The following is a 14,289-nucleotide window of genomic DNA, read 5'->3' on the forward strand; positions in this document are numbered from 1 at the left end:
GTCGAAGGAAGTGGGGGGTTGGAAGGGGGCGGGGTTGGGCTCCCGTTTGTCTTGCAGCCAGTGGTGGGGGGGACCCGCTTCTGTGACCCGCGCTGAGAGCCCGGATAGAAGACGGGAGTAGGTTTTGTTTACGCGACAGTGGCATGCTGTTACCTGGAAATTATGCCCTTTTATGAGTGTATCAAAGTGAGAATCATTTTTAGTACAATTTAAACACTGATGAAACATTCCGATTAGAACTTTGCGTTAAGTATATAGTTTTTATAAACCTATCATATACATCTTCTACATGTATAAGTTGGATACGCTAAGTAAAGACACAATATAGAAGACGATGCCACGATTAATTAAGTTACTATTAATTTATTATTTATTGTACAAATGGCGGCCTTATGGCTCAAAGCCACCTCTACCAGGGAGCCTTTTGAAATAAGACTTTTATTATATAAACACTGCAGTCGATTATAATAAAAGACAGGTAAATTTTTTTTTACTAGAAATCACCTAGCTACATACCAGCTGCGTTGTGAAGGCGACCATGTCACCAACTGCACTCCATTACTGATATAAGTGTGCATTCATCCCTGGTACCAAGACACTCCGACTTACCACGACTCCCACGATAGCTATCGCTGCTCCCAGGGTGCCGGCCGCTATGTATACATTGTGAAGGCGATCGTGGTACAGGCCCAGCGGGAGCCGCATCACGCGCACTGATCCAGTTCCGCGAGTCTCCGTGTCCACATCTCCTTCGCCGTCGATCACTGGCTCCAGAATGAAATCTTCTGAAATTTGTAATTAATACATACATAATATATTTTATAATTGATTACCTATATATTTCTACTTTTGTTTCACAGCAGAAGATAAAAATAATGTTTCCAAATTCTACGAAATAAACTGCAAGGAGTTATTTATGAAATGTCCGTCTAATATATATATTTATTTATTTATTTATTTACACTTTGTTGTGCTGGCATACACAACGCATCCTTAAAATAAATGTCTTAAAACTAAACCAGCACAGCGGGCGGCAATATCACTAAAGAGTGATCTCTTCCAGGCAACCAACTGTGAAAAAGTAATATATAAAGGAGGAGGTAGGTTTGAAGTATATAAATACATGAATATATTCATATAAACGTATTATATAACATACATAAGTACATATAAATTAAATAAATATAATTTTAGATACATATGTGCATTAGTAAAAAGATATGAATTCGTTCAAAAACTAAAAGTAAGAAAGTATACATAAATTAAAATTAAAAAAAATAATAAAATAAAAAGAGACAGAAAACAAATATGTATACAAATAAATTTAAGATAAAATTGTTAATCAGAGTTAATATATATTTTTTAAATAATTAGGAGCATTTTTTAATTATTATTTTACACATTGGACATTTAAGTATTATTGTAAATACAAACACAACTTCTAATGAAATAACTTTTACAACAAAGAGATCCCACTCTGAAAAATGCAAGTTATCTAAAATGATCAAGGAGACTTATTACTTTTTACATTACGAAGTACGGAAATAAGAGCGTATGTTTTGCATATGTCCGTTGCAATCAAGATGTTTTGTGTATTTATTTGTAAGAATTACCTTCGCACAATCTTCCGGTATATCCCGGTCTGCAAGAGCAATAGAACGAGTCCACACCACTCCAGCACGTTCCGCCATGGGCACAAGGGTTGTTATCGCATATCTGAAAAAAAGCAGTATTTTTCATAAGTTCTGATGCTACTTAAAATTAAAAATATTCTTTAATTTGAGAACTTACAGGGAGTGATGTGAACAATGTATCGACTATATCACCCTAAGCATATTCATAATAGTAAAAAAGAAATATGCAATATCACTCAAAAAAATTATTACCCCAATACAACAAGGGATTGTTTTTTTAAGTTTTTTTTTATAAACATTTCTTTAGCACAACTTAGAGTATAATTTGATTTTAAATATTGTGAGAATTTAATTTATTTTTTAATTATTATTTATTTTATAATTTAATTTATAAAATCTATCTCAACATTTTGGCGCCAAAATAAACTGTCAGTTTTATGTTCAGAAGGGTATTAGCCCTTATATATACTTTATATTAATAAAGTTATATGTTACTCTTAACACATTAGCGTATCATGAAATGAAATACAGCACAGTTTTATTTGGATTATACTCACAGATGTAGCTGGAATATGGCATTCGTCACCAACGAAACCGCGGGGACACTCGCAGGCGTAGCTGTTGCCGTGGTCCACGCAGTATCGCTGCTCCGAACAGGGGTTCGGTGCACAGAGGTCCACCTGAAAAATCCAATCCAAATATAAGATTCTTTTCTACTATTTATGCAAATACATAAAATTGAAGTCTCGTTGTAGTATCAGCGTTTCAATCTATCCAAAATATTTATATATTTTATTATAATAAGCATATGAAGCACATAAAAGACACAAAGTTTCTTCTGTTAAATTATGCGGACGGCATCTGCCAGTAAAAATAACATTATAAATTTATTAATTTAATTCCATACGTATATATAACTTTATCGGTACCTACCTAAACAGTAGTATAGTGGCCTTGCCCCTTTAAATTAGGAGAATAATAAACATATCTCCTAAATTGACATTACGAACGTAAACCATCATACACAAATAATCATCAATAGTAAGCATTTAAAAAGACTACCTTAAACTGGCATGTAGGTCCGGTGTAGCCTCGGTCGCAGGCACAAGTGAAGCCTCCGACTCGATCAGTGCAAGTGCCTCCGTTCACGCACGGCGACGATTCGCACTCATTATACTCTAGTTCGCATCTGTCTCCGGTATACCCTATGAAATTAGATCCTTTTAATTGATTTCCTTGTATTTCAAATAAATGAAAGAGAATTTATTAGATTTACGTTTGTATGCATGTTTACACAATAACGGGGTTATGAAATACTAGCCACTCCGCCCGGCCTGACCCACGAAAAAACCAAAATAAAGCAGCGTATTTTAATCCGTAACGTAAAAACGTTCAAAGCGTTCCAGTGTAGTTACACACAATTACTAACACACAATTATTTTTGTTTTATAATTTTTATTCATTATATTAAATTCTTGGTTGGTAAAGTAAGAGTTTATATGCAAATTACAAATATGAGTTAGTCTATACATAGTTTAATCTATACATCAATTTAAACAAATATGTTTCGATGAATCATTCGTTATAGGTTTTGTTGTTTTGATAGCTCCATAATAGATACCAACAAACCTGTAAAATATACAAGAAAATGACAGCTTAAAATGTATCAGCTCAACAGTACTTAGACGATGTTAACGACATATATTTAAAGGAAAGGGAGAGCTTTAAATTCGTGAATCAGTGATTTCGCACATTTAATCTATATAACAGACTGCGAATATTACAGAGGCTTATAGCTCAAGCGAAAGAAATTGTTCGTAATTTTGCAACGAAAAATGATTGAAAAAGAAAATAATTATTTGCGTTTTTTATCGCTTATTATTTCAAGAATCTAGGTTCTCCTACAAAGGGCACAATGGAACACGCAAGTAATTGAGCTTAGAATTCGTAATCCAATGTAAATACCAGTTTAAAATCTAAACCAGAGATTATAAATATGAAAGAGAAGTTTGTAATACGTAAATACTATTTTTATTAGAGCTTGGGTTTAGGTGGTACTATGCTAAAGTTTCCTTTTTTTATTGAATGTATATTATAAGACAATTTTGTGACTTTTCTAGAGGTCCTTGAATAGTTATAAGCTATTCTGTCGGAGAGCTGCTAGTAGCAGATAGGAACTGTACCTTTTTTTTACTTTTTATTGAAATTGAAAGCTCGTTTACGGCTTGCAAACTATTAAATTAAATGTCTGATAATATAAAACTAATTGTGTTCAATTTATACTTCCTAACCTAAAAAAGGTGAAAAGAAGCATTATTTAAAATAGGGAGATATTATACCTACCCAACTGAATCTACGGTATTTCTTGGGTTAACATTAAACGATATTTGTATTACAAAAAAGTGTCATGCGTTATATTTATAATTAACGTGCTCGGCACTCACTAAGATATCTCTTTAAATCACAAGTTATTTTTATAAAGGCCATACTCAAAATCTTAATAATAAGCGAATAAAGTCAGCATTAAATTAGGTCGGAATATATTTTTCATCTGATTTATTTCTTCCCTAGAGAGTGCACACAATAGGTTTCCTCTAAAAAAATTGCAAAGAAATATGTTATCCTGAAACATTGCCAAACTAGAAATGCCAATTTGTCGCCTGTCACCCGTTTTCGCAATATCTAATTTACGACTTTATGTACCCACGCCAAATTCGAAGGATTACAAAATATGAGCTTTTACGCCGTCGTGGCAAAGAGAAATGAATTTCTTATCCTTTTATTTGCATGAATATGAAAGAGATTCTTTTTCATTTCATCCTTCTGTCAAAGACATCTTTGTTGAACATAGTTGATTTTGTCCTGGCACAAAACAAACGCATGAGATAAAAATGGCATCATGCCAAAATGCAATAAGACTCTCACGCTAAATATTGATTTGGCGAGATATTCCTACTATATCGGATTATATTTTCTTACATAGAACTTACTGCTCTCGTTTGAGCGAATGAGGCATTTTTAAAATAACGATAAAGTGACAAATTAGAATGTGTATAAATGTAGATAACACTTAGCTTATGAAGTAAAATATATGTTTTAATTTTCATATAATTAATTTAATGTTTATGACGCTCACTATTGGAAACTTTATAATTTATTGCAAACCACATGATATACCTTCATTTTATGAGGGTTTATATACTATATACTAAGACATTTTTATCCACACATAAACTTTGCGTTTTGAAGATATACATCATCATCATCATCATCATCAGCCCATATATGTTCCCACTGCTGGGACACAGGCCTCCTATGAGGGTTCAGGCCATAATCCACCACACTGGCCAAGTGCGGGTTGGCAGATGTCACATGTCGTCGAACTTTTTGATTCTTGGACATGCCGGTTTCCTCACGATGTTTTCCTTCACCGTTTAAGCAGTGGTGATGTTATCCACATGCGCAGATAAATTGAAAAATCAATTTATTTCCTGCGCGCTCGCCCGGTCTCGAACCCCGACTTATCGATTTTGAAGTCCGAGGTTCTCACCACTGAGCCACCACTACTTTGAAGATATACGGTAAACTTAAATTACTTTTGCTACAAATATATAACAATGCATCTATTGAAATTTTGTTTAACCCTTATTGTATCCCTCCACACAAATGCAGCTAATTCTGTTCTTGTATAAGCTTCAACATTTGCTCCGGTCAATTTCTACGTCTGTTTATTTATTGAAAGGAACCAGAGCTTTATGGATTGTATTTTTATAGCAACAATGAATAAACTCGAATCTTTACGCAAGGCCTAAGTGTGTCATGAATTATTATTTTCAAATAAAACATTAATAACTTGCCTGAATATTTCCACTTTCCTCATCAGTAGTTAATATGTTAAAGCTATAAAATGTTGAAGATATAAAACACTTAAATAAATAAATAACACAACTTTTCCAATAGTTGTTAAACAAATAACGTACCAGGCTCGCAGAAGCATCGGAAGTTCGGTCCGCTGTCATCGTCGGTTTGCTCCACGCAGATGCCTTTGCCGCAGGGCTTATCAGCGCAGGCACCGCCGGTCGCCGGCAGCTCGCAGTGTGTGCCCGTCCACTCTTCCGTACAAGCACAATGGAAAGTTGTCGAACCGTTCATTGCCATGCTCATACACGATCCACCGTTCACACACGGCGATGAAAAGCATGGATCTTTTTCACACTTCCGCCCGGTAAAACCTGTGTTTCAAGCAGGGTTTCCGTATTAAATTAATTAAAATATAATAGCACTCCCGTATTCCCCCAAGGAGTGAGTATGGAGAGCATCCACGTTTCGCTAATTATGTTTTATGTAAATGGAGCGTGTTTACTAATTTATACTGGAATTACTTGCGAACTTCAATATATATCCAGGACCCCAAACGCTACAGTAATCTTTTTAATCGCAATCTCAATAAAGGCATAATAAACTTTCAATATCCTAAAATCTACGTATTATTTGTAAGCATTAGTATTTTAAATATTAATACTTAAACATAGCATAAATTTTGGAAAATATTCAATTTTTTTTTATAAGCAATTTAATTAGATACATAAAACTTTATAATTATGCGACCACAATTAAAATTTATTTCGTTAGGTTTTTACGTTACGTTCTTAAAACATTATAATAGTGAGTACTATTTATATTAAAACATGGTTAGAATTATTTATGAATCCCTTACTATAAACGCCAATGAATTACCAACACTTCGGTTGGATTTGTATTAATAACCGTAAGAGTCGTCCAATAAGGATAAATGCCAAGGTTTCATTTAATCAGTCTCGAAGTTTTTGCTTTCGACACAATGGTATGTGTAATGGTACAATAATTAATAAGTATCATACGTTCACATAAGAGCAGTCATGAGCATGACAAAAAATCTACAAAACAATGAGATATATTTACCATTAATTAATATAAACGCATCTTAATTGTTAAAAAACTACAATAATACAATATTCATCAACAGCGTCATTTCATCCATTTTTATGACTTCTTAATATGAAATGACCAAAATATGTATATTTTATGAATGCTAATTAATGATTTTGTGACGGATGTTATAGGTTATAGCTGTAGGTATAAACTCTTGAAGCATAGGCTTTATAATATAGTTATGTACTTCGTAATAAATTCGCGACCTTGCTTAAAAACATACCATTAATGATAATGGAGATATGATTCGCATGCTTTGTCAACTTTTTGAGGAAACATTTAAACCTTAAAATCCAATTGGATTTTGCACTAACAATTATTTCAAGAAGGAATGTAAATTCAATGAATAATGGATATCTATCGATATCTAAGGTTTTGAGGGCTGAAAATGTTTGTCCGCATTTGAATACCTTTTACGGGTACCGCAAAGCAGGTTGAAATGTTACGCAACAACGCGGTTCGCATACGGTTGCAGATTACGTCACATTGGAATTTAATTGACCGAAAAATGTAATTTATATTCGGCGCGGTTCAAAGCGAACCCGCGATATAAACAGAAATTTATTGCTTCACCCACCTCCGGCAAATTTTAATCCCGGCTTAATCTTAGTATTTTCTTGTTGATACAGTGCTGCATAAGCGTTTGACTTAAGGTCAAAAGAAAAGCTTCGAATTGAAAAAGATTGACAAGATCCATATCGCTACATAAATAAAAATAGAAATAATAAATGTACAAGGTACAGAAGGTCGCTTTATCGCTTAAACTTGAGCCGATATGCGATGACAGAGAGATAATTTTTGTACCTATAGCGAAAACAACCAAATAAGAGAAACAGATTTTTCTAGAAAATAATTTTTTCAAACAAAATCAACCATACTTGTATAGTACATACGTTACGTAATATTATTTACAGCTTCAATTACGAGCGTTAAAGTCAACCACTATTATAATGATTACAACGATAGATACCTACCTCATATGCCAAAATTCGTCCAATAGTTTAAGTTGTAGGGCATACCAAAGTAATGGACATACTTTCAGTCACATTCATACATACATACATGTCGAAAATCACTTTCCACTCTCCTTTAGTCAGTCGGGTAATAATACATACCGTATGGACAAAGGCAGTGATAGTTGGCTCCATTGAGAGATTGCGTGAGGTCCACACATATGCCATTATTCAAACAGGGTGATGGATTGCAGGCATCCATGTCTTCACAATGCGGACCCATATATCCAGGGCAACACTGACATTCGTAACCTTCCTATAATTAAGGTTTGTTTACATACGTTTTCACGGAAAATGTAAAAAGATTATCATATAAAATGTCCTACCATAGATACATTTGTGTAACATACTCCTTTCCCAGAACAATCCTGAGACTCGCCGCAGTTATCTGACTTGACCGTCACTTTCAAGCGGACGCATTGTGACCCCCAGTTCTCGGACACAACTGTAAAATTTTTATTGTTACATGAATGTGATAAGAATTGCATTCACTGCTAGTATCTAACAGATAATGACGCTATAATGCTATCAAAAACGTACAATATAACGTCATTACAGGCTTTTAGAATGCTTCACGTCACGCATAAACGTTCTTCCTACCATTCCACGTCGAAACGTTCGTTTTACTACTCCAGAGCCCACTAAAACTACGCAAGTCACGCAAATATACGAGTTTTACAAATCGTATAAATTTGTATGAATTTCAAGGATTTCTTATACCAGCTTGTAGTCATTGTAAAAATAAAAAGAAAAATAATTGATCATTTATATGGAGTAGTATTTATAAAAACTTATTATACACATAAATAACAAATTATGAAGGTTTTTATTATTGATGAATGTAACTTTATGACAAAAAAATATCTTGCTGCCATAATCATGGCCTGACCAATTCATGGCTCCGGTGGCGACTCGATTGAGACTAGTTACCTACGCAGGAAAGCATATATTAATGGCCTGTATCCCGCATAAGAAAAAAAAGTCCTATAATCTTTTTAATTTTAGCGGTGGATAAAGGCTTTTTTTAAAAAAAACGACGGTATGGAAATACTCAAGTACGTTAGATTTTGATATTTTTAATTCTCTAGCATATCACTGATATAAAGTATACATTATTCTTACGATTTATGTGGCAATTTCGTGGCTATGAAGAAACGGTAAAATTTATAAAGAATATGTCTCGAGCGCGTCCCATAATGACGATATAGAGGTTAATTACAACACAAGAAGTCCAAATTTCGCTAATCTGACGATTAGAGCGTAGCCTTAGACAATTATCGATATTTTAAAAATTTCCTGCGGCTCCAGTGAGCCCACCCACCAATATTAACTGCTCATACTTGTTGGAGGTACTTAGCAATAGGTTACCTTATAAAAATCTGATGCGCTCGAGTAAATCCCAAAATCCCCTCTTAGGCTCCTCTACTACTATTAAAGTTTTTTAGTAAAAACGTACATCATTATGATGGGTGGAATGCCATTAAAAAATATGCTTAAATATATATACACTTATTTGACGATGTTGTTTCCAAACCAGTTGTAACTTAATTCCATTCAAAAATATTCGTTTAACGTGCCTTTATATTTATGTTATTTTTATTAATGAATTTAAGTAAATAAAGCATTTTATTTCCATAATAAAGAAACAAAATATATAATAAACTAATTTCTTGTGCGAAAGTTAAAAACTCTTGGTCCTGACATGATTTTACATTTAATTCCAGATTGAGATGTATTATTAAATACCAACATGTTAAGTACCTATAAGCAAATTAACACCATCAGTTAAATCTTTGTCGTAAAGGGTGAAAATCTTAGTATCATGTTCATCCAAGGGATTGATGTCAAGTAACATCCCATCAGAAACATCACAATGTTCGTGCCCTTGCCGCGTCACCTGATACACAGCTGGCTGGAGAAGCGTGTGATGTGCCCTGAAAAACAACCCTCGTAGAAACAGAATGCTCAATGAACCCTATCGACCACTTCTATGCTAACGTATTATAAGGATCACTTGCAAATATAGGTCAAGTTAAATATACACTGACCTTTCTGCGAGCGAAGAGTTCGTGTCGATAGATTCGTTCTTGGTTTCAACATGGCCGGTGCGGTCGAGCAATAAAGCGTCGGAGATGCGGACGATAAGGATGTCTCCACTCTGTATATCGGCGGAGCCCTCCCATGACACGATGACCTGAGGGCAATCCTCGTCGCCCCCGAACCGCCCTCCCGCGCACTCCTCCGTTACCCACGCGGTAAATTCACACATATATTAATATATAATTACACCTACTTAACTAGATGGTATATTCGCAATGGAAACATTTAATAAACTAGAATACGCTGACCCGAAATTTTGCTGTGATAATTTTTAGTGTGTTTATCTCTTTTGATTATATTGAATAAATAATCTTAACCATTTACTTCAATAGTTTTTTTAACTTTATCACTAATATCAATTAGGTAAACAATTAAACTATAAGTACTAAGTAAGTAACGAAAAGTTAAAGTTGCGCTAAAAAACATGCAGGAATGTTTCTTGCAATTTTTTTAGCGCAAACAAGCATAAGATTTAGAAGCCTAATCGTTATCGTTATTTATAAATTGGGAACACTAAAATATCAATTTCACAAACAGCTGTATCCTTTTCCAAATAAATACAAAATGATGTAGCCCGTGGGAACATCTTCGAGAATAATAAAGGAGCAAAATTACTGAACCAAGAAACCTTTTCCTCTGTTTTCTCTAGCGAAAGACGATTTATGGTTTATATATTTGACCTCGCAATGCTCTTTACTCTCGTCGCGATCAAGTTTTCTTGGTATATTATATTTGCCCGCAGGGTAAGAGATAAAACTCATACTCGTACTTAGTTAAAATTTTGTTCCTACAGATGCAAGTTACCATCACTACTATAAATTAAATGTCATGCTCCCCTATCTCTACTACATGTACTACCATGATGTCATCTAACATCGTAAATCATAAATTATTTCTTATTCACCAAACTTAAGTACATAATTATCTTTGGAAGTAAATTAAAAGTATAGTAGCGCCTATTTAATAAAATATCTAAGTATTAAACCAAATAGATACCAATAATGTACGTACACTTTATTATCATGTATAATTTTTACTAATTTATTTATACTTTATTGTACACGAAATAAGTGAAAAAGGACAAGTAATTTTTGTGTACAATTAGCGGGCTTATTTACCAAAAATTGCCATTTCATAAAAAAACAACTTATTACAAAATACCTACAATTCATTAGAAGCCGTTTGAGTAAGTAGACTTCTTGATTATCCTTTAATATACAAAATAAAAAAGAACTATTAAGGTTTATTGAAGACCAGATAAGACAGAAGACATCGTTAAACATTTGTCTATGCATATTTTCTATCTATGATCATACGCTGTAAGGAGCAAAGACATTCTTCATAGAACCCATCTCAAGCATTCACCTATTGATACACTTGCTTAAAAACGAAACGAACGAACGAAAAATATCGTTTAAATTGACGTTGCTAACTACACTACTAAATAGAAACATCAAAATAAAGCATAATTTAACTTACCGTTAAAGGCAAATTCAACTCATGCGTTTCATTTCCTCTCCACAGTCGCGACTCCCTCGGCAAGACGGGCAGATCGCAATCTATTGCCCCCAAGCGATCTTGAAGCCGAGACGAGGAATGCACTGCGCTTCCGAGTGCACTTGAAGTAGTGTTTAACTTTTGCCTTCTTGCACTTTTCACCAGCCCTTTTGTGCTCACGTCCGCTGCAACCATTGAATTGCGGGCGGCGGCACTCGGCCTCTCGGTAGCCTCGTAAGGCTTTGTTGTTTTAACGCTCCCCTTTGTTGTTAAAGTAATGGTGGTCGGGCCTTCTGTTGATGTTAATGGCTTCGTTCTTAGCGTGGTCGACGAGATAATGGGAGTAGGCGATTCACGTAGGCTTTGCGATGTTGTTTTTGTATGATATTTAGGTGCGAAGGTTGTTTGGCAAGTACACATTGAGAGATATATGATAACGGCAATAAATGTTGGCACCAAGGACGAGCCACGTAATACACAGGCTCGTAAATAGATCTGCGTCATTATGGTAATTCCTTTTAACGTCTACTTTGTTATTTTGGCACTCTTTGGCTAAATGTTCACCCAAAAATAGGTTTACCTGTCGAACAATGTAAAATTACGCATTATACTATTTAATTATTTATTTTAATTATGTAATTTAATTTTAAATATTATGCTATTTATATATACACAAAACACCTAACGGTTAAAAAATTGTGTGAATATAAATAAATATACCTAATTGAAAGTATAAATTACGATGGTCTATCTAGATAATATAGCGTAATTTTCTTTTACGAGTTATAAATATCTCCAGAGCTTCTAAAGAGGTCCTTAAGGATAAGGACCTCTTGCGCGAAGTTTCTAAAAGGTGACCCCAAAGCTCTTATTATTTCAGTTGCGAGAGCGGCCACTTTTCAGTAAAAAGCTCTATAATTGGACAAGCTGTAGTCCTTACGATAAGGATTCATGCTCCCCAATCTGAATGACATCTTATAAGAAAGTTTACAAATTTTGGAGAGGTTTTTTTACAGTTTTTTACAGTTACAGGAAATGTAAAAAATATTTATATTTAATATCATTCACATACATAATACATAACGCATTGTTTATTTACCTTCAAAATTAGAAGTGTTCATTAAAAAGTTTCAGTTTTCCAAACTAACTCAAATAATACATATAAACAAATTAGTCCCTCATTCGGCTTTGCTTAATAGAATATTCATAATAATAATTAGCCTATTCTTAATCAAAAACAAATCACACAAAAAATTATCAGTAATGATAATGAAATATAAATAGCACTTACTTAATCAAGCCGAGTCTCTCCACAAACCTCGCTTCTGCCGCTGAATAAATTCACGTGTTTGTATTCATCGCATAAAACGTATGTTTTGCATAAAAACAATTGGTTCAATGTTTTGGCTGGTTTCGCAACAGGGCGGGCGGCGTCGAGCCTCGCAGCCTCCGTGGAACTGAGGGCAGTCCGCCCCGCAACCCCCGCCTCACTTGCGCACCCTACGCTTCTACACATCTGTATCTTCAGTAATTTTATTCTGCGCTTGTTATGTCAATGATTTCCTTTACGGACCCAACTATCCTTGTGCAATTATTATTTTTATGAATGAGTATTCCAATGAAGGTATTCAAATATTATTAACGTAGAAGATTCTAATTAAATTATATTCGATTTGTGCACGTTTGGGATTTGGGCATACTTTAAACTTGTTTAATTGAAAACTTTGTGTAATCGGCATTTTCAATACACGGAATAACTTTGATGAAATATTTGCATATTCAACTTCGTTCGAGTTTCTAATGTTTTGGAGAAGTACAATAATTGTATTTAACCAGACCATTGGTACTTTAACGACCACAATTTCAACTTTGCGCACTTATGTTGAAAGTGATAAATTAAAATTGTGATGTGAAAGATAAAATATATTTTTTGTTTATCCTGATGAAAAATCATAATTTATTGAAATGTTATGTAATTATTAAAGTTACACTTAAATGTTAATTGTGGTATTACTTATTCATTTATTATTACTTCAATAACTATATTGGACTTCACTTGAAAAATATATTAAAAATTTAAAAGCTTATTAGGTATCTATATAATCTATCGAATTGAAAACATTTTTAAGTACTGTTTTTGTTGCTTTTAATCCTCTTTCCTTCTTCATTCTCCTGATTCGACGAATATCATATTAAAAACCGTTTCAAAAATGTATCCTGATGTTCGTTTCTTGACAATTTTCCAGATAACATTCTTATATTATTGTGTAATTCTTTATTGGGCGAATAGCTTATTAAAATAAATAAATAAAGGATTTAAAAATCAGACTTTAAATAAATAATTTTTAATACCGCGTGAGCACACCGACATACTCGATATCCAATAACAAAAGTACCTATATTGTCTACAAATTTACAACATCACCAACGCACTTATAAATTTGGAAGCAGTTGTTAATCCACACATTTAAGCTAAAATCAACTTCCATAATGCTCGCTGTAGCATCGTAAACATAAGCGAGACATTATCCTGAGGTAGTTAGTATGGAAATATGTATTTAAAATATTTATGAGTTACGTAATAGTTAATTTAGAATAGGGAGAGGGGTGGCGTCTACGTATCGGTTTCATCATTTGGCCTCGTGCCAAACCCCTAACTGACGACTTTTATTTCAACACAAATCCACCACCGATATTCACTCGAAAATATTGAAGTTTCGCTATTTTGAAACACTTTCACAAACGCTGGCTTCGCTCCAATAAATCGTCCTTAGGCTGCGTGCCGACAAATGATATGCGAATAATCTCAGCTATAAATTATAAAAGCTATTAGGACCTCTCAGCTGTTACATCGACAAGGATGGAATCACGTTAGAATTTCCCCTGACTTATTTAACTTGAAGATTTCTTCGCGAAATGTAGAATACAATCCTCAACCGCAGAATAATAGCCGTTAAGAAAAATATGTCAGCGACAGTGAGCGTTCCAAAGATTCATTTGTATGTCATACAATGAAATATACACATGCGCGCTCATAAACTAGATTATACTAGCCTACTTTGTGAATCGCGATC

General features: G+C 33.9%; 1 protein-coding gene across 1 annotated transcript; it reads right to left on the bottom strand.

Annotated features, from left to right (window-relative positions):
• On the bottom strand, positions 1-12,602 carry LOC119829353 (delta and Notch-like epidermal growth factor-related receptor; the record flags this gene model as incomplete). Its single annotated transcript, XM_038351821.1, has 12 exons — positions 12,507-12,602; positions 11,198-11,795; positions 9,667-9,857; positions 9,380-9,552; positions 7,945-8,063; positions 7,721-7,874; positions 5,615-5,866; positions 2,697-2,839; positions 2,192-2,314; positions 1,614-1,716; positions 610-785; positions 1-153 (listed from the first exon to the last, which is right to left on the bottom strand). Coding segments are annotated over exons 2-12 (2,109 nt in total), but the record flags the coding sequence as incomplete, so codon positions are not given.
• Positions 12,603-14,289: the final 1,687 nt, after the last annotated feature.

Source organism: Zerene cesonia, chromosome 10 (assembly GCF_012273895.1).
Source record: "Zerene cesonia ecotype Mississippi chromosome 10, Zerene_cesonia_1.1, whole genome shotgun sequence".
NCBI classification, from domain to species: Eukaryota; Metazoa; Arthropoda; class Insecta; order Lepidoptera; family Pieridae; genus Zerene; species Zerene cesonia.